Raw genomic sequence first — 22,032 nt, 5'->3', positions numbered from 1 at the left:
TGTCTGAAGGTACAAATTTTTCAATTTGCTAAATTTGACCTTAATTATTGATCTTGAAATTATTCTTTAAGGATACTCCTGAACTATTTTATGGATTAATGGTAGCATTTTATGTAACATTCAGATGCTATTTACGCATCGTTTTAAATTTTTTTGATGGATCGTTTTTGTGCATTTAACGATCGATGATCGTTTCGAGCGCAAGTCAAACTAACTTTTTTTTGCTCGATTATAAAAGATTATTGATTATGGTGATATTTTGTTTGGCCTTGTAACTAAGAAAAACACGAAAAAACTAAACCAAGTATTCAACGCTGCTACACGATATGCTTTTGATCTGAAAAAGTTTGATCATTTATCCAATTATAGAAAGGCTTTTCTGGGAACTTATTTTACAAATCATTTAAAGTTCAGAACCTGTATCCAAACATTCAAAATTATTAACAACTCTCCAATTTATCTTCGAGATTTTTTCAGATATACTCGCTCGAGGTTCGTTACTTATAGTTCCTAGATGTTTCACAAACAGTTTAAGAGACTCCTTCCGCCTACGAGCTATAAGAATTTGGAACGATTTACCTAGAAATCATAGGTGCGAAAGAAGTTTTTTTTTTATTTAAGCGGAATCTAAATATCTTATTCAGTATGTAGTTATTGGTATAAGACGTTGCATAGTAGCATAAGCATTGAAAATCAATATGTGATTATTTATGTTGCTATATGGTAATTGTTAATAAATAAATAAATAAAATAAAAAGGATCGATTCTGAGGGTCTCCAGTTAGTCTTACGAGCAAAGGCGTAGGATTCGACCACATGGGCAAAGTGTTTTCGTGGTGCTTGCCACGCGAGATATATAATCATACGTCCGCCATTGTATGATAGGAAAGCTTTAGAGCAATAACTGTGGAGTGTGGAAATGCTAATTGAACATTAAGTTGAAATGCAGGTCAAGTTCCAATTGGAACGTAGAGCCATTGAAGAAGTAAAGTTATAGAAACCACAGTGAGCTTCCAAACAAAAAAATTACAAAACAATCAAAAACGAATCAGGACTCAGGAGGTGTTTAAAAAGTTGTTAAAGTTCAGGTTAGCCGATAAATCACTGATTTCCAACCGTGTAAAACAAAACCTGGGTGTATTTCTACTTCCTTCGTATCCTTCGCCATCTGTCAAATCTGATGCAGCATCCGTGTGGAGTACTCGAAATATATTTCGTTGGGAGCGTTGGGAGCATAGACACTTATAACGCCTTTAATTTTCCTTACAACCAGAGCTTCGAATTTGGCAGCGGTTTTCCAGAGCAAAGGAAATCTTAATGATGACTAACAACTGCATGTACACGATATTTCACAACCAATTTAAGTGCACCGAGCTTGCTGTAACATCAGCAAAAAGTTTCAAAATTTAAACGACTTGGTGGCGAAATATCATTAACGGTCGGCTTTCGACTCCCACTGTGAAACGGCATGGCTTTCCTTCTCGGCGGAGGGCCCCGCCCTGCGGATAGTCAAAAGAAAATTTTCATTCTTCTATTCATACTTCCCATACTGTTCATGAGAACCCTTCTATGGCATCTTGCTCCGTTGGTTTGAGACTCCTGCACGGTATGTATGATGTCCTATTGTTTTCTTAGTGGAAATTTATTGCTGGTCCAGCGTCTTGCCAGACTTGCTCTTGCAGTACGCATTTCTACGAAACAGAAAAGTCTGCACGACCAAGGCGCCAGGTATTTCCATTGTCTTTCTGCATAGCGTTATTAATTTTACCTTCTTCGAGACTGTTAATGAAATTCTTCAGCTGAAAAGTGTGTTGAAAGTGAGAAACCGAATGAAATGGTTAGCATTTTAGATTGCACGTGGAAAAAAAATCTAGAATAAAAGAGAAATGCAACATATCTAGGGGAAACTGGACACACATGATCCCCATTTTTTGTTTCAGATGCTTATCGATGTAAAATGATCAAATTTATACGATTTAGTTAGTTATTCTAAAACATCATTGGAAGAAATTATTAGCTGGGGTTGCAGTATCTATCCTCAGATACGGCGGTCCAGCTTGGGCCTCGGCGCTTAGCGTCGAACGTAACCTGCAGAAGCTGGAGAGTGTACACAGGCTAGCGTGTCTCAGAGTGATAAGTGCCTACCGCATGGTATCACGGGATGCCGCTTGTGTGATTGCGTGTATGTTACCCATTGGACTAGTCATACGGGAAGACGAGGAGAGTTTCGACATGCGCGGAACCAGAGGAGCCCGTAAAGCCATTAGAGTCACTTCGACTATCAAGTGGCAACGGGACTGGGATAACTCTTCTAAGGGTAGGTGGACCCATCGGCTGATACCTAGCGTATCAAGATGGGTTAATAGGAGGCATGGGGAAGTTCACTTCCATCTGACACAGTTCCTGTCAGGCCATGGCTGCTTTAGGTGGTACCTACATAGGTTTGGGCATACGGACTCTCCCGGGGGCAGCAGGGACAGCAGGAACAGCATGATGTCCAAGGGCTTGACGACCCCTCCCCAGCTGTCTGCGAGTCAGGGAGAACTGCCTAGGGCGTGGTGGGATTTAACAGTGGGCTCTGCTAAAATCCCTCCCAAAAAAACCACAAGTGCCCGTAAGCGGACTCTATCAAAGCGACTGTGTGCCGCTTCAAAAGCACAAGCCCAGGGAGGGAGTGCCAATTGGCATGTGGAGTGTCCCTACTTCGGTAGGGTAGTGCGTGAGCTGCTTCGGCAGGGAGTGAGTGATCTGTTTGTGCTGAGGTAGGAGTGTCATAGCGTGTCGCCGCCGCTATGGTCACCTCGAAGCGCAGCAGAAGTCTGAGTATGGACTGCACATGCTAAGGTAAGAGTGTCGTAGCGTAGTATCGTTGATTAGTCCCCACATACCGCTATCGACACCTCGAGGCATGGCAGTGGAGTGTTAGAATAAGTTGTGGAGTGTACCTACTTCGGTAGGGTAGCGCGTGAGCTGCTTCGGCAGGGAGTGAGTGATCTGGTTGTGCTGAGGCAGGAGTGTAATAGCGTGTTGCCGCTATTGTCACCTCGAAGCGCAGCAGAAGTCTGAGTATGGACTGCACATGCTGAGGCAGGAGTCGAGGTATCCCATCGACACCTCGAGGCATTGCAGTGGAGTGTTAGAGTGAGCACCCGAAAAGGGTCACATGGAGCGAATGGTCTTTGGAGAAGCTGCTTCGGCGGCAGGGTAGCAGTGGGTTGTACCCACACACCTACAGTTGTGCACATGTGGTGCATGGGGAGTGTCCCTGCTTCGGCAGGGTAGCGTATGGTCTGCTTCGGCAGTGGTGTGATTGATCTGCTCGTGCTGAGGCAGAGTGTCGTAGCGCAATATCTGTAGGCCCAGGCAGTTACCGCTATTGACACCTCGAGGCATGGCAGCGGAGCGTCCGGGAGAGCATCCAAGTAAGACTCAAATGGAGTGAATGGTGTGCGAGCACCCAAGTCAGTCTCGCGTGGGACGAGTGCCTGTGTGAGCGATAATGAGTGAGTACGCTTAGTACTGCCGTCCCCCCAGAAGTAGTACTGCGAGGTAGTTCCTGGGGCAAACGATGGTGGAGCCCAAGGGAGTTTAGTCGGTATTACCGGTATGGTCGAGTCCGACACTTCAGTACACTTCCGTGTGGTAGTTTGGCAACTACAATGCACGTGTACTGGGTTAGTGTGTAAATGCATTCTCCCTTGTAAAAAAAAAAAAAAAAAAGAAAAATACGGACTCTCCCGCCTGCCCGGACTGCCCAGGGGTCGACGAAACTGCCGAGCACGTACTATTCGTATGTCCTCGTTTCGTCGATGTTAGAAGCGGAATGCTAGAGGTGTGCGGGAGGGACACTACTCCGGATAATCAAGAGGTTGATAAGTGGAACGCGGTCTCGGCCGCTACCACTCAGATTGCCAGCATCTTGCAGCGCAATTGGCGCGCCGAGCAGCAGTCGGATAGCGCCGACTAGTGGGTAGCTAGTCTCGAGGGTGAGGTATCAGCGGGTAGTTGGTTAAGTAGTAGTGGAACTAGTGGGTAGCTAGTTATGAGGTAGAGGAACTAGTGGGTAGCTAGTTGTGATTTGAAGCTAGTGGGTAGCTAGTATGTGGGCGTGCGTAGTAGCACGGACCCCTCCCAGAAGTAATGCCGAAAAGTCTGTTCCGGGGAGACTCAGGGTCTGTGAACAGGGTGGTTTTAGCGGGTCGGCAATAGCTAAACCCCGTTCGCCGGTAGCCCACCGGTGTCTGGATGCAGATTCCCACCCTACTGGAAAAAAAATGCAATATCGGGATCAAGTGTGTCCATGTTGAGTATTTATTTTGGTTTATTTCTCCATTCAATATAAAATGAGCAATAATCAATGTAATGAGCTTTTTCAATTCCGCAATAATGAAATCCAGTTAAAATTTGACACGTTTTGGTTGGATATAATCAAAGTTATTAAACTTTTTTTAATTGCAGAAAAAAATTATTGAGAACGCTAAAATCATAAAACCTCTCTAAAACTCATATACATAAAGGAAATAACATCAAATGTTACTCAGATTAAATTCTGCCTGTCTAACGGATCTGTTTACACATGTCAGTGGTATAAAAATGTTCATGTGTCCCCGGGGATCACGTGTGTCCAGTTTCCCCTATTGATTTGTATTATGCATCGAAGAATATATCAATCCCAATGTTTCCAAAAAGAAGACTATTGCTCTATTTCCAAGTCTCCAAGATTTTCCTCTGATATGTTTATTATTTATAAAAGCATTCTGGATTCATTTGGATGAACATCTTAAAAAACTATTTCGATTGCATTCCAGCCAAATTTATAAAGAGTTAGAGGTGCCTCGAATGAGATTTCTGATTTTTTGGGCTTGACACTGTCTTTTCTTTTTTCTTCTTCTTCTTCTTCCTAAGCAATGGAGGGGGAATCTGCTCAACAGACAGAGCCTTCTATCAAAAGTTCGGCTTTGGAGTGATCCTATAGCCTTTACGTATACTTTGTATACGAGAAAGGCAAAAACAATATATGCAGAATAACTGATGCATTACATTTCCTTACATCACAATTCCAAAGAGCTGGCAATCATATTATCAAATGCTCCTCAGTGGAAGCAATGCAAGCTGCAAGCTCCCAAGCAGATAGGATTACCATACAAACAGGTCTATTTGGAGTATGTCACTACGACCTCATTGTGGAACAACTCATTTTGTAAATTCTATTTGAATTTGAAAATCTGCAGATTATTATCATCATCATCATCATCATCGCCTTAGCATCAAAGCAAGTAAATCACATTTTCAAATTACGATTAGAGTGCAAACACACAAAGTTTCCATCCCGGTGCCACCGTCAACAAACCCATTCTGGAGAGTTCCTAATACCTACGTTGAATGATCCATATCTGCACGTCGACCTGTCGGTATGTATGTTCGAATCAACGTAACTGTCGGTAGTTTGCATGTTCAAGTGTCGGTATGTAGTGAAAATGGTTCTTACCTTCCTCGCTGTGCGTGCTTGTGATGAGAAATCCATTTAAAATCAGCAGAACACTTGCAAGCAGCATTGCACTCGATGTTAATGCTTTCATGCCAGCAACGTTCGAGCAGGCCCCTCGCTTTCCTGGGTTGGGGGTTGTTTCTTTTCCCTTTTCTCGTGCCGCGGGGTGGGAGCCTGTGAAGTAGAATTCCTAAACTGTTGAGTACGTACTTAAGTGGGCCCGGGTGTGTATGTGTGGGCTTAGATTTGATAGTACTTAAGCTAAGGCAGTAGTTATTCGAATTTGTTCTCCTTTGCCAGCGACAAACAGTAGGGTGTCTTAAAATTACGCTCTGTGCCAAATGCAGAAGCACGATTCTCTCAAGTGTTGGGTATATATGTAGAAAAGGTGATTTATTCAGCGGAATAGACAGTTTTGTATCTGTGTTACATAAATGTCTGAAATTTTTGGTGTTCGCTATGCCTTCGGAAATATTTCAGTCTTGTAATCTTAATTTTGTCATAAGTAGATCATTAATCCATTTGATCATTCTATGATCAAATTTATGGATTATATCACCAAAATTATGGATTAAATTACCAAAACTATGGATCATATTACTGAAATTATGGATTATCATCACGATAAAAATTGCGCAAATTTGAAGTTTATTGGGTTAAAATATAGCTTTTAATGAATCGTGGTTGAACTCGTGGTTACCGCCAGATACCGTTTCCCTGTTTACGGCCGAGTATTACCCGCAGTACTTTACGCTCAAATACTTCGAAAGCTTTCCGATTAGCCTCCTTGGAAGTCCGAATTTTGTCTTCGTTTACGGACTACGGGACTTTAGCTGGTTACGAGGTCCGTAATAAGCCGCATGTTACTACAATTCCAAGGTACACAAATTCTTCAACAACACCAAATTTTTCTTCATTATCACTTCATTATCACCTTCACTTATGAACCCACTGAACAGTAGATTCGAGAGTGCATCACCCTGCTTCAATCCATCTAATGAAACATATGATTTGTTTTCTTACACATATCCATCCAACATTACACGAACCAGCCGGAAAACCATGTTCTAGAATAGTTTTCCATAATTCATTAATCGTACGCTGCTTCCCAAGCAGCACAATTGAAGCTAATTTGGTTCCTGCGACTTAATTGTGGCTGAATCTGATCATACAGAAATTTAAAACATGTGTGCTGCTCGGGTTTGAAATCGATAAGAAGATTATGTGTCTGCGTGTTGTTCTCTCGAAATATATCAAGAATTTGACTCAGGGTAAACATTTGATCCATCGTTCTATCGCCTGGTATTTGCCGACGAAGGACTGTCAAGATTTTATATAATAATTGTAAGATTTGTTTTCTGGGTGCACCGTTCTTTGAGCTTCTGGCTGTACTTAGCCGATACTCCTTCCGCCGGCAATTCTTGGATAATGTAACGCATCGTTCACTGTGATCTGCCGTTCGATACAGTTGTAAACCGTGATCGTATTCTACTGACAACGAGCTAGTGATCAGAGTCAATGTTCAGACCTCTGAATTTCCTCACATCGATAACATCCGAGAAATGCTGCCCATCTACCAGAACATGGTCTGTCTGTTTGGAAGTTTTAACATTTGGATGACTCCAGGTGTGCTTTTATGTATTATTTCGTGCAAAGTAGGTGCTACTGATGGTCATTCCTCTTGCAGCAGCGGAATTATTGACCATAGGCCGTTGTTATTGGTATCGGAGTGAAGGCTCTCCCTAGCGATTATGGGACGGACAAAACCCTCTCTCCATCCTGAGCGTTGCCCGGCTATCACTTTAACCTGTTTCCAGGTTAGATTTCGCCGCCATGAGCCTCTGGGTCTGCCTGTGCTGCGATGTCCCGCTGGGTTCCAGTCTAATGCTTGTTTACAGATTTCGTTTCCGCTCCTACGTAGAGTGTGGCCGACCCAGACCCACTTCCGATCCCGAATTTCTGTTGCTATCGGCCTCTGGTGACAACGACGATGGAGCTCGTTGTTTGAGATCAGTTGTGAGGCCACCAGGCCCGAATTATATACCGCAGGCATCTGTTAATGAACACCTGCAGCCGTTGACTGTTCTCCACTGATACACACTATGTTTCGCTAGCGTATAACAGCACAGATTTTACGTTAGAGTTGAAAATTCGTATTTTGGTGCGTTCACTTATCTGCCTGTTTTTTCAGATATTTCTTAAACTCGCAAAGGCAGCCCTTGCTTTCTTGATCCGTGCGCCTATGTCGATCTTGGTACCGCCGTCTGACGCCATTTGGCTACCAAGATATTGGAAGCTTTCAACATTCTCCACTGGTTGCCCGGTTATTGTGAAACTGGAAGGAGCCACCGTGTTTACATCCAAAATTTGGTTTTATAGACGTTGATGACTGAACCTGCCAAAGAGGAGCGCTCGGCAAGGTCGTTGAGCTTACTCTGCATATCAGAGCGCCATTGCGCGAGGAGTGCAACGTCATCAGCCAATTCGAAGTCGTTTAGGTTCTCCATGGTTATAGGCTGCCATAATAGCCTGCGGTTTAGTTCATGGTCAATCGAACAGTAACGGTGATAGAATACATCCTTGCCTCACACCAGCTACGACCCGGATAGGGTTGGACAGGACCCCATTGTGCAGCACTCTACACGAAAAAGCCTCGTACTGTGCTTCGATGAGGCCGATGATTTTCTCAGGACCCCCTTTGCGCCTCAGGGCGCCCCACATATTCTCGTGATTGAGACGATCGAAAGCTTTTTCGTTGTCAATGAATACCAAGTAAAGGGAATTCGTTGACCTGCTCCAGAATGATGCGGAGCGTGACAATATGGTCCACACAGGATCTTCCGGCACGGAATCCGGCCTGCTGCCGCCGGAGAGTCGCATCGATCTTCTCCTGAATCTGGGCTAGGATAATTTTGCATAGAACTTTGAGAACGGTACACAGCAACATAATGCCTCGCCAGTTATCGCATACAGTCAGGTCACCCTTTTTGGGCACCTTCACTAAGATACCTTGCATCCAGTCAACCGGGAAAGTTGCGGTGTCCCAGATATTACGAAATAAACGATGCAGCAGTTGAGCGGATGTCATGGGGTCAGCTTCGAGTATCTCGGCTGATATGCGATCGAACCCTGGGGCTTTATTCGATTTTATGCTCTGGATGGCTGTTTGAATCTCTAGCAGTGATGGAGCTTCGGTATTGACGCGTGTTATACGTCGGATCCTAGGCAGATCATGCCGAGGTGGTGATGGCCTAGCTGGCACTTAAAAAAGTTGTTCGAAGTGCTCGAACCAGCGTTTCAGCTGGTCAGTTGGGTCGGTCAATAACTGATCATTCGCGTCTTTCACAGGCATCGTTGCATTCATCTTCGCCCCGCTTAAGCGTCGTGAGATATCGTAGAGGAGCCGAATTTCCCCGGTTGCGGTGGCTCTCTCTCCTTCGTCGACCAGAGAGTCTGCCCACGCTCGCTTGTCCCGTCTACATGAGCGTTTTACTTCCTTCTCAAGAGCCGCGTATCGTTGACGGGCTAAGACTTTGGCTCCTCTGGTTTTCGATTGCTCTATCACGGCTTTGGCTTCTCTTCGTTCCTCTATCTTTCTCCAGGTCTCATCGGTGATCCATTGTTTTCTCTGGGTGCGTAGTTCGCCCAGATTGTTCTCGCTGGTGGTGATGAAGGCATTCTTGATGGCGGTCCATTGGTCTTCCACGCTGCCACCTTCCGGAATATCTGCAGCACGCGTCTCCAGTTCTTCAACGAAGGACCGTTTCACCGTGGCATCTTCCAGTCGGCGTGTGTTGAATCGTCGTCCAACTCTTTCCGATTCCTGCCGACGAATCCGCGCAATGCGCAGGCGTATTTCGCCGATGAGGAGGTGATGATCAGACGCGATTTCGGCACTACGTTTATTCCGTACATCAAGAAAGCTCCGTTTCCATTTTCGGCTGATGCAGATGTGGTCAATTGGATTTTCTGTAAAGCCGCCACGGGAGACCCACGTGATCTTGTGAACCGGTCGATGAGGGAAGAGCGATCCCCCGATCACCATGTCGTTATTATCACAAAATTCTGCGAACAGCTCTCCGTTTTCGCTCATTTCTCCGGGACCATGGCGTCCCATAATGCGCTCATGGTTCGATTTGTCGGATCCAATCTTCGCATTAAAGTCGCCCAAACAGATCTTGAGATCACCCTTCGGAATTCTATCTACAATCGGCAGCATCGGTTGGCGCATAACATTGGATTATAGTAAGGTTTCGGAACCGTATTCTAAATCTGGCAACGATTATCCTTTCACTTATAGGTTTCCACTTCATAAGCGCAGAGTATGCTTGAGCGCTTAGTAGGAAGCCAACTCCGCGATGCCGGGGAGCGTGTTCGCCTCGTAAACCAGAGTATAGCAGAACTTGTCCCGACGGCGTTCTGTGTTCTCCAAAGTTTGGCCAGCGGACTTCACTCAGTCCCAGGATCTCAAGCTTCATGCGGCGTGCCTCATTGGCAAGTTGTGCCAATTTACCCTGCTGGGCTAGGGTTAAAACGTTTCATGTTCCTATTCGTGTTCGTTGTGTCGCGCTAAGAGTTGTCGCTGTAAAATCAGTCCGTATTATTCCATTATCGGATTCTGGAACAAATTGATGTTTCGGAAACAGTACGTTGTTGGCCCAAGGTTCCCTATTCACCGGAATGGGGCTGCCATCTTAGGTATAGCTTCCGGGGAATAGCATTTCATACTCAGCCGCTGGATGCCAGAACAGACGCTGTTGGAGTCGCACCTCCTTGGTGAACAGACGCTCGATCAGTCGGATCAAATTTGATTAATGTCCCACCCAACACCAGGACTAGGCTAGTGCTCTTTGAGCGGCACACGGTCGCTTTGATAGGGCCTGCTTGGGGACACATGCAGCTTTTTATAGAAGTTCAACAGAGCCCACTGTCGAACCCCATCACACCATTAGCAGATCCCACAGGACGCACCCTCTCACTCTAGCTGATGTCAGAAGGACAACAGTGCCCAGGCTACACTACCAGCTAAGTACGCAACCCTTAGCTGGCGGTCAATTGTCATCGGAAGACCCGTGGAAACGTGAGTATTGGAACTTGTGAGGACCAGAGCTATGTTAGGCGCCCCTTCCCGGATGTTAACTCACCATTTCGTAGCCCAGAGCGTTAGCGTCTTCGATAACAATTTTCGCGTCACGCTTTCGTCACTCTCTATAGGCTTTGGGATCGTGGGTTCCACAATTCTAAATTAACGTTCTCCGAATCTAGGCCATCGGACTTCCCGTATAGCGACCACATTCACTGCAACCTTCTGCAGTTCACGAGCCAGAAGGCTCACTCGTCCAAATTCATTTAGGCTAGGTTGTGGCATGCATGAAACCGTAATTTTAGACTACCCTAGATATTCCGATCTGTAATATTTTACATTGTAATTTGAATTTGTAATCATGATGTCTTTAGCAAAGTTTATACTCCCTGGGCTTCTGCTGAGGGAATTTAAAAGTATCCAGGGTCAAAAAAGGGGAAACCAGTACAACATTCAATTTGATAACCTAACTACTCTACCCAAGCAGCACAAGTCAAGTAAAACTGGTTGCAGCAGGCTAACTGTGACTGGATCTGGTCATATATAAGTTACTGTGATCTATGTGTAACATGTGTGCTACTCGGGTATATGTATACACTAATTTGATAACCTAGATTTGAATTAGCGCCCTAATAGCAGCCTGATCCGCAGCTAAGCAACGGGTCCTAAACCGATCTTTACACTCACCAAAGTGTTTTGATACCAGCCAGGCGGTGGACCTCAGAATTTCGTGTCCTGGGAGTAGTGTTGAGGATCGTCCTCAGGAACTTGTTTTGCACTCGTTGGAGTTCCAGATGATGAGTTTTGGCGCAGCTCTCCCAGACCGGCAAGCTGTATTCGATCATGGAGAGGATGATTTGCTTGTAGACAGCAAGCCTATTTTTCAGGAACAATGACGACCGACGGTTGATCAGAGAATACAGAAGTTTCAACAAGACGTTATACTTCGTCACCGTCTTGTCAACCTTTTGCTGGAAAAATAAGCTTGCTGTCGAAGGTCAAGCCAAGGTGTTCGGCCTTATTGGCCCATTCCCCAACCGTGCGATTGAGGACGATTTTACAGTTTCCAGGCGGAACATGTTTAGGGGTTTTAAAGTAGGGGAAAATGATGATCTGTGTCTTCCCCGAGTTGATACAGATCTTTCAACTGGTGAGGTACTTTGTCAGGGCATCCAGACACTAGCGCTCTGATCACTCTACCATTGTAGACGATGGAGGTGTCATCTGCAAACAGAGACAAAACGCAGCCTTTTGGAGGTCCTGGCATGTCGGAGGTGAATAGGTTAAACAACAGGGGTCTGAAAATACTGCCCTGAAGGACGCCTGTGACGATGTTGTGCGGATTGGAACTCGCTTCGCCGATTGAGACCCAGAATGCCTTAGCCGACAGGTAATTTTTGATGATTTTCACCAGGTAGCAGGGAAGATTGTAGCGTTGTAATTTGTACACCAAGCCATCATGCCATACATTGTCTAATGCCTTCTCGACATCGAGTAAGTCCATGGCGGATGTTTTAGAGAGAGGCTTTGTTTCGACTGAGGACTTTGGTAACTCGGGTCAGCTGGTGTACGGATGATCGACCGCGTCGGAAATCAAACTGTTCCTCGAGCAAGATGTTGTGGTGCTCGGCAGACTCAAGTAACCGGCTGTGAATCGCTTTTTCAAACAGCATGGATAACCATGAGAGAGGGTCGATGTGGCGAGAACTTTTACATAGGAAGGATCCTTCCCAGGCTTCCGGATGGGGATGACTTTGGATGACTTCCAGGACGATGAGAAGTAGCTGCGACGGAAACACTGATTAAAGATCAGCGATAGGTGCTCGAAGAATGGACCACTCATAGGTTTGAGTTCGAGATCAGGTTGCTGTCGAAGCCTAAGGCATTCATGTTTTTCGATGATTTTTTATAGGCCGAGAGTGTCAGCATGCTTATTAACAGATGCTTCGCGTGGATTGACAATATTCTGCCTAAGATTGTGTAAGCTGACAAAGTGACGACCTATTTCGGCGACCTTCTCTGCAGGATTCATCAAGCGATCCTTAGAACCATTGTTGTCCAGTGGTATCAAAGGTGGAATGAGCCGAGGTTTTGATTTTGGAATTTTGGTCCATTTCTAGAACGGCTTTGCACAGTCAGATATATAACCTGGATAATTTTTGTGAAGCGATTGCATCGTATCTTAAGGACAGGCTTGAGATTTCGTAAACGGATTAAATCATTGGTGAATGTATCATTGGTAAGGGTGTTGTTTACCAGTCGAGCAGTTGACACATGGGACATCGCCTCTTGGATGGAGTGGAGCTGCTCCTCGATTTCATCCTGTGTGGCCGGATGTCGCTGGTAATCCATGTTGTCGACCCCAGTCTACTCAATGGCAGCTACGCCGGGACTCCTCGATTAACCGAGGAGCCCACTTCCGCCACCACCGGATACTGATCCGAGCTGAGCTCCTGGTACACGATCGGCTGCGAGATGTGATCGTTCATGTTGGTTATGCACAGGTTTAATGTTGCATGGACTCCGGAGCGACTCAGCCGAGTGCGGAAATCCGGGCTCGGGGATCGTGAAGTGGCACCGTTTTGATTGTCGCGATTGTTGGACAGTACGCCGTGATGAGCGTGATTGTGCCGACTGAAGTGGTAACTTCGACACCGATGGCCTCGATGACATCGAGCTGGAAGCTTGGCAGCAGGCGACAATTGATGTTATGTCGAAGTGCGATGGCCACATCACCTCCCCTGGACGGCCGGTCCAATCACATGATGCGAAAGTCCGGGATCTTGACGTTCACCTCCGGTTTCAGGTGCATTTCGGTGATGAACGCCACGCCTCCTTAAGGAAATCCTTTAGCTCGATTGTTTTGCTCTTGATTGTGCGTGCAAGCGTTCCATTTGACCAGACCCACTCTAGCAGCCAGAGTGAATACCTGGTCGAAACGGGTTTTACATCCGCGCAGCCGAATGGCGAGCTGCGCGAACATCGGCATCAGTTGCTCCGGGGTGTAGAGCGGAGCAGTTTCTTCCGGTGGAACATTGTCGTTCTCCGACTGCCGACGGAATCCAGGAGGAGAGAGCGGGGGCCATTCGCTGGAGGATGGAGCCGGCGGTGGTGGAGCTTGAACCGACGCGGCAGCTGCTTCCAGTCACTTGTACGATTGTAAAGGTGGAGGGATTGGAATCGCTCGTCGGGGAGCCACCATGGCCGGATAGTTCACCTCGTTGAGTGTATGAACATGGTTCTTCTTCGTCAGGATCCTGGTGGAAGCCTTCTTCCGGATTTCCAGGAACTCCACTCGCTTTGGGCAGCCCTTTATGGTGGCCCGTTGTTTGTCGCCACCGATGGCACAGTCGGCCACCTTCATCTTGTCGCACTCATCGGTCGGATGGGGTTCGCCACACTTGTTGCAGCGCAGCTTCATGCGGCAGCTCCTGATGCCGTGCCCAAAGTTGAAGCAGTCGGTGCACTATGTGACGTCGCGATCCACGGGCCGATATCGCTCCCAGTAAACGACGGTGTAATTTATAACTCCGACCAGCTTCAAGTCCTTCCATGTGGTGGAGCCGTGCTCCAGATGAACTAGGTAAAGCAGGTCGCGATATCTCCTCGCCTTGTCGTGACGAACGATCTTCGAGTCGAGTCAAGTACGAGAAACTGAAGACGACCTTACTGTTGAGGTCGAAATACGTATCTGTCAAGATACAATCAAGTGGTGGAATTAAATGGGAAGGCACAAACTCGTCTTATGACAACTGAAGACATTCCACTTAAAAGCTCACAATAATTTTCTTAATCACTAAAAATAATCAAGGTTTTGCCATTGATACGCTACTAATTCTAAGATTTCTCCTGTTCTAGACCTAAAATAGTTCAAAAAGGATACAAATTGAAATGAATTCCACTAAGTAGTAGATTGCAGAGCTCCATCGACGATAACATCAAAAACCGATAGCGACAGAAATTCGAGAACGTAAATGGTGGTGTGTTACGAAAGAGCGGAAACGAAATCGGTAAGCAAGCGCTGGACTGGAATTCAGCAGGACATCGCAGCAAGGGCTCGTGGCGGCGTAGCCTCAACAAGGAAATAAAGGGTCGACAGGAATCTGAGTTGGGCCCAGGTCAAGGCTAAAGTGAGCAGCCACCCAGGATGGAGATCTTTTACGACGGCCCTATGTACTCCTAGAGTGCTCAGGATACATAAGTGAGTGAGAGAGTTTATTGCACATATAGCATACTTTTATTTAACGTTTCACGACGCGCACTTGCTTCTCGCTCAAGCTAAACTAGAGGTTTCAAAATTTCCCGGTCCCGGGCCTGTCGTGAAAATGTAAGTACACAAACGTGAGTACTATACACCTAGCCTACCTACAGACGCCTCATCGGCTAAGAATCTTTTACCGGTGATCAATCGATAATGTCGAAGAAGTGCCTCTATCAATCAGAACGTGGACGATTCGCGGTTTTGTCTGCAGTGATGCAACCGTACAACCGTATCACACCGGCGAGTATGCGTGAGTTCCCGATGAAGTTAAGAGATTTGCAGTTCCAAGAACCAAGCTTTCAATCGCTAGTTCCTTTTGGTCGCTGTGGTTAACGATAATTGTTTCTTGCTTAGTTTTTTAAGGTTGACTTGCAGCGCCTGATACCGACCCCCTTAATATCCGGTGGACAATCGTGCACAGTATTGCTTAATGCTTAGAGTCCCGCGCTGGCATTCGGACGATGATCATCCTAACATGGGGAACATACGCGGTTATGAGCCGCTCCTAACATGGAGAACAGATGCTCGATCAGATTTGCACCTCCGGAGAGGAGCAAATCAACCCGCTTCTCTGCCAGCAAACGACCATAGCTCCCATCGCAGTTAATTACCCGATCATTTCTATGATTTCTTGTACTCTGGCTGGCACCATAGGGAGGCAGGGATAGCAATTGCTGGGTAAGCGGCTAAGGGCCGCAAAATGGGATCTATGTTATTCCTTCAAGTACGCGAAATACCAACGTTACACATTACCCAGTATTCGCCATGCAATGTTACTATAGCAAACAAATGACAGTTTTCAGAATGACAGAATCTGCTTTCTGTCAAAAAATAAGTGCTCACAGCCGATCCTCTTCTCCTACAGGATTTCTAGGAATAATGACCTGGAGCATTAGGAGGAGTCGATAGAAAAATAACAAGGCTCCTAGGGCTGATTAGCTTTTATTAGAGCTTGTATAATACGTTGGTGGGTGATACATTGAGTGGAACGCTACAATGGGTCTTTAAATAAAGTCTCAAACAAACAATACAATGGGTCTTGAGAACAATGGGTCTTGAGGCAACATTCTGGACTTCAAGAAACATTTGAAGAAAAATATAGATAAGGAGGCAGCCAAGTAAAAAGAAGGCGCATCTATGGAGCGTTAAGTGATCAAACCGATATAGTAACCGAATAATAAATACTACAATCAAATGGCATAACAATATCCTAATTTATGCGCTATAGGCAAACAAATCTGCATCTCCAAAGCACTATAAGTATTTAGCCAAATCATAAAAATAGTGATAATCGAACATTCAAATTGATCCACCCCAATTCCAACTCCAACAAAGCCTACACTTACTAAAACACCTCCTCTACTTAGCTCAAATGAATAATGTGGAAAACGTTCTCTAGGATCTGGTAAACCATTTTTTTTTTTGAAAATCAGTATGACTAAATTTCTATTCCAACAAATGGACACGGTTTGAAAATAAAAGTCTGTCAATAGTAATGAATAAAAGATGCCCTGTGGAGTGTTTTAAAAAGCCATTGACATTCGTTTGTATAATTATTAATAGATATTTTTTCAGCTGCAAGATATGAGTTCATGAGGTGTGATAAGCTTGTTTCTATAATATTGTACGACAGGATCAAATCTGTAATTTGAGGCGCGAGAGTAAAAGTGCCATGATATATCAAATGGCACGTGACATTTTGGGGGCATTTCACTATACGCTTTCAGTCACGGGTAATTGCGTTGACAGTTTTACTTCATTGCCGACGTTTCGATCCGGGGATGGAATCTTTTTCAGGGCACGAGGATCCCGTTTCCGGACCGAAACGTCGGCGATGAAGTAAAACTGTCATCGCTATTACCAGTGACTGAAAGCCAATTTGAAAATTAAGTAACAACTTCACAGTCAAAGTCCACTTTCACTATACGTATTAGAGTGGGGCGTCATGGTCATTTTTTCAAATCAATGGTTTTTCGAAGCCATTCTGGGTCCTGAACAATTGTGCAGAATTTGGGACCGATTGGTTGCTTCCTCGCTTTCCGCATCGCGTTTGAAGTTTGTATGGAAATTAGTATGGGAGAACGAATATTTTTGCATTTCTACTACTAAAGACTTCAGTTCATCGTAAACCAAGTGGCACATTGCGTTAAAGTATAACTCAAAGGATGCCGAAAAACTTTGCTGAAGAAGGCACGTTGCCGGAACGTCCACGAAAAAAGTTATAACGCTTAGAACATTGAGTGTTCAAACCATATGCAAAAAATCGTTTATTCTGCCAGCACTGCCGTACTACGTAGACCAATAATTTAATTGAGTGTTATTTCAAAATAATTGATCTTATAGGGCTTTAGAGCTAATGGGAGCTATCCGGAATCATTTGACAAAGAAAAAAATCCGACGAGAAGGAAGATGGGTTTTGCCCTTCGAGAACCATAGGTTGACCGGTAGTGCTGGCAGAAACATTTATTTCTTGCATATGGTTTACACAATCAATTTTCGAAACGTAATAACATTTTTTGTAGACCTTCCAGCTACGTACCTTCTTCGGCAAAGTCTTTCAGCATCTTCCAGACTAGATGCTAACGTATTGAGTCACGTGATTGATGATAAATTGAAGCCGCTAAGAGCAGAAATGTAAAAAAATAAGTTTTCCCATACTAATCTCCATATAAATTTAAAACGCGATGCGGCATGCGATGTTGCAACCAATCGAGCCCATATTTTACACAGTTGATTGGGGTCCCAAAACGATTCAGAAAAACCTTGATCTCACTTGATCGGACGAAGTTTGCGTTTTTCCATACAACTGCGCCCCACTCTAATACGTATACAAAGTTTACGGGTTGACATCATTGGTACGATACGTATGAGGTTTGTTCAGTTACTTGATACTGTAAACGAAATCTTATATATGAACCAAAATGAGTTTGCCATTCGCCAGGTACTGCAGAAATGCCGCGAATACAACGTGCCCACACATCATCTATTCATCGACTTCAAAGCCGCATACGATACAATCGATCGCGACCAGCTATGGCAGCTAATGCACGAACACGGTTTTCCGGATAAACTGACACGGTTGATCAAAGCGACGATGGATCGGGTGATGTGCGCAGTTCGAGTTTCAGGGGCATTCTCGAGTCCCTTCGAAACCCGCAGAGGGTTACGGCAAGGTGATGGTCTTTCGTGTCTGCTATTCAACATCGCTTTGGAAGGGGTAATACGAAGAGCAGGGATTAACACGAGTGGTACAATTTTCAATAAGTCCCTCCAGCTATTTGGCTTCGCCGACAACATAGATATTATAGCACGTAACTTTGAGAAGATGGAGGAAGTCTACATCAGACTGAAGAGGGAAGCCAAGCGGATTGGACTAGTCATCAACACGTCGAAGACGAAGTACATGATAGGAAGAGGTTCAAGAGTAGACAATGTGAGCCACCCACCGCGAGTTTGCATCGGTGGTGAGAATTTGTGTACTTGGGCTCACTGGTGACTGCCGAAAATGATACCAGCAGAGAAATTCGGAGACGTATAGTGGCTGGAAATCGTACATACTTTGGACTCCGCAAGACGCTCCGATCGAATAGAGTTCGCCGCCGTACCAAACTGACAATCAACAAAACGCTCATTAGACCGGTAGTCCGCTACGGACACGATACCTGGACGATGCTCGTGGAGGACCAACGTGCACTTGGAGATTTCGAAAGGAAAGTGCTGCGTACTATGGTGGGGTTCAGATGGCGGACGGTACGTGGTGGAGGCGAAATAACCACGAGTTGCATCAGCTGTTGGGAGAACCATCCATCGTTCACACCACGAAAATCGGACGACTGCGGTGGGCCGGGCATGTAGCCAGAATTTCGGACAGTAACCCGGTGAAAATGGTTCTCGACAACGATCCGACGGACACAAGAAGGCGAGGTGCGCAGCGGGGAAGGTGGATCGATCAGGTGGAAGATGACTTGCGGACTGCGTAGACTGCGTGGTTGGCGACGTGTAGCCATGGACCGAGCCGAATGGAGAAGACTCTTATATACCGCACAGGCCACTTCGGCCTTAGTCTGAATAAATGAAATGAAAATGAGTTTAGGTGTCCCTCCTGACGATTTAACTCATGAACGGGTTGACCAATTTTCAAGATTTTTCGCTAATCGATTCGTTTTGGGATCCGCCAGGGTGCAGTGTGAGGTTTTTAAGAAACTCTATCTTTATGATTGACGTGAGTTGAATCCTACAGGTAGTTCATAATAGCTAGAAATAATCGGGGTTATATTCGCTTTTTCTATTCTTCTGTCTGTAGGTATCATACGAATACATAGTTTGGGACCGATTTGCAATTTGGGCATAACTTTTTTTGTAAACTAACATTGGATAGCGAATTTTTAAGACAAGCATTGTCTGAGAAAACTACGGTATGTATCCGACAGAATAACCTTTCCCTTATTAGATAAGGAAATTAGTTTTGGAGTTACGCACCACCCAAGCTTTCTCACGGGTAACAAAGCGTTCCTGATGGAGGGTCATAGGCTTATCTTCAACATACCGTCTAATAATAACCAATAACGGCAGTACAAATCTTCTCTATCGATCCGCATGCACATTCGCACACATACATCTTGTCAATCAGTGCAGCTTTTGATTCACAATCTTATGACGTAGCTGATCATATGCAGCTCATGTAAAATCAAAATCAAAACACAACGGGAATTGTATGTTGAATGTGTATAAATCAGCACTGGAATAAGTCGTGATCGTCATAAGACAGAGAGCAAAGCGTCTTTTTCTATTTCAGGCGACCAAATGAAAGAATCGTGGGTTCTTTGATCAATTTCGCATGAAAGGCAGTCATGAAAGGATGTTGCGCTTTATTTTAAAATTTAATTTTCTAAGTTATTTTAATAGATATATGCAGAGAATAGTGACTAGTCGATAAATTAATCATATTCCTTTAATTCACCGGGTTGAAAGTGGTAATAAACACAAAAATAAAGTAGATATTTCACAATTTCATGCCCTGTCACGGGACAAATATTTTTTGAGATTTTTGTAGCATGCCATTCATCTTTCGCGTTTCTATAGATATTGAAAGGGGCCAATATGTAAACATCGCGTGATATCTCTCATTGAAAATGAGAAATTTCAGTACTGGTATAAATAATAAGACCCGCAAAGGTAAATTCGCCTATTATTTGACCCACCTTGCATTCAAAATTGATGTGTCCAGAATTCGGCACAGAGCATAACATTTGAACACCCTATCGAGCAAAAGTTCAGTTGATTCAGTTCAAGGATCCTATTTGCACGCTGAAAACTAACCTGGTGAGTAGTGTTGGCGGATCCCCTAATGATGGCGATGATGGCGATGGTATTGCACCCGATGATGGTTGCGCCACAGCGAAGGATAAGCGCCGGTACTATCCATATTGTGTGTGTATGCAGCGAACAAATGTTTCACGATTTCAGTGCACCAATCCAAGACGAAGTAAAACAGACCCAGTGCCAGGATTCAGACCGAGAGTGTGAACGAGTGCAGGAAAAATAAAACACTTTGGATTTTCTCACTTCACTTTATCCTTGCATAATAAATATTTCTCTCTCACACTCCACGAGACGGTAACTGGCGTGCGGCTGAGGCCGACACCGTCTGGTCTGTAGGAAAAGAGCAGGGGAGGTACTTCCGGCTCCCATTCAAGAAGGGAGCAATGCGGGGCGTAGATATTTCCTTTCCGTTTTATTTTCTGCTTTCGCTTGTGTTCTACCGGTTTTTACACTTTTGGTTTTCTTTGTTTGAAATGTTTTTATTGCCGATTGTCACGAAATTGTACTTTCCACAAGAATTTATTACATTATTACCCTCTTCGTTGGATCTTCTTCGGGTTGGCGGTTGCCACAACAAGTAGACCGAATCCCCGCACTCCAAACATGATACACAAACACACTTCTTATGCATGCACGACGGGAACGGCTCCAGCAATCCAAGCTCTAGAAAGGCAGTGTTATATCTAGATGGCGCTAAGCTCTACGACTATGGCACCCCTTATTCCGTAGCTAATGACCTCCCGAAGAGGGTGATGACGAGCGATTGATATTCATTCATCCACTTAGCAAATTCGTCATCTACTTTGTGCGACGACGGCTGATATGAAGCCGTTTGATTTCTTTTCCTTTTGACGAACCCCCCCACTTAGAAGGGTAGAAACAAATTCATTATTTTGATTCGATTATAATTAATTCCTTTCCTCAATTTCCACCACTAACTTATGGAAATTACCATAATCGCACACTGAAATCAATTTTCCTGATAACGAACGCGTCAATTTATTTTTCTTGGCTCACTTTCCCTGTTGGTTTTTCCCCGCTCGGTGAATTCCAAATAGAGGTTATGGTAACAAAGTCACTCAATAAGCTGCACCAGTTTCCCTTTGTTATTGTTTGACTGGCTTTTTTTCTTCGATTAGATTTGGAAGTCCCACACCACCTGGTCACGTTTTAGGCGCAATTCCACAATCCGTCGCACGTTATCTCGTCGGGCGTATGTCGACTGCTCATGCTATCGATGGGAACGGTCCCAACCGAGCGCCAGCTGTTAAAATAAACAAACGTGAAATCATGCCGCCCTTGTTCGCGTCACAATACTGCCTCCACTCATTGTTTATGACCCTATCGCATGAATGGAGGTAACCCAAGAAGGGGCCACGACTGGGTCCGAAGCAGTAAATCAAGCGCCAGCTGAATGTTCACCAATTGAGCGCGGGCACATTCTGGGAATCGCGCAAAATTTGCCACATTATTCGAACTGAACCGAACGAAGCCTAGCGATAGGACTGAGCGAAAGAAGTCTAATGCAAGCGCTTTTGTATAAAACCGACAGAACACATGATTCTGAAATGCCAGCTCGTCAGCTGATAACCGAAGTATGGTGCTTTCGGTCGAAGTTCACCAGGAGGGGTGTTCAAAAGACATGCGCAGTTGATTGGTTCATTCTGTGCAGTTCATTTTTGTCGATCACAAAGTGCATTATTTGGTTGCTTTTCATGCAATAAACATTAAACAAGTACTGTAGAGGGTGCCGTTATGCGCCAAAGATATGAGTTGAGACTTCTTCATCATACTTACACGTGCCCTTGGTGTACAAAGTATGCTCGGTCAACCAAAACAATATTTATTCCAACAAAATCCACCTGACATTTACTAATTT

General features: G+C 44.9%; 1 protein-coding gene across 5 annotated transcripts in view; it reads right to left on the bottom strand.

Annotated features, from left to right (window-relative positions):
* The window catches only part of LOC134211882 (lachesin-like), a 137,869-nt gene extending 116,170 nt beyond the window's left edge, over positions 1-21,699 (bottom strand). For 3 of the 5 annotated variants that reach the window (XM_062689243.1, XM_062689245.1, XM_062689246.1), the window contains exons 1-3: positions 20,151-21,675; positions 20,033-20,089; positions 5,488-5,661 (exon numbers count right to left, since the gene is read on the bottom strand). In XM_062689243.1, the coding sequence (XP_062545227.1) occupies positions 5,488-5,661; positions 20,033-20,039 (181 nt within the window). In that variant the 5' untranslated portion in view covers positions 20,040-20,089; positions 20,151-21,675. Of the gene's footprint in view, positions 1-5,487; positions 5,662-20,032; positions 20,090-20,150 lie in introns of all 5 variants that reach the window. The other 2 variants (XM_062689244.1, XM_062689247.1) reach the window with 2 other exon arrangements.
* Positions 21,700-22,032: the final 333 nt, after the last annotated feature.

Source organism: Armigeres subalbatus, chromosome 2 (assembly GCF_024139115.2).
Source record: "Armigeres subalbatus isolate Guangzhou_Male chromosome 2, GZ_Asu_2, whole genome shotgun sequence".
NCBI lineage: Eukaryota > Metazoa > Arthropoda > Insecta > Diptera > Culicidae > Armigeres > Armigeres subalbatus.
This window is presented reverse-complemented; position numbering and strand designations above follow the sequence as displayed.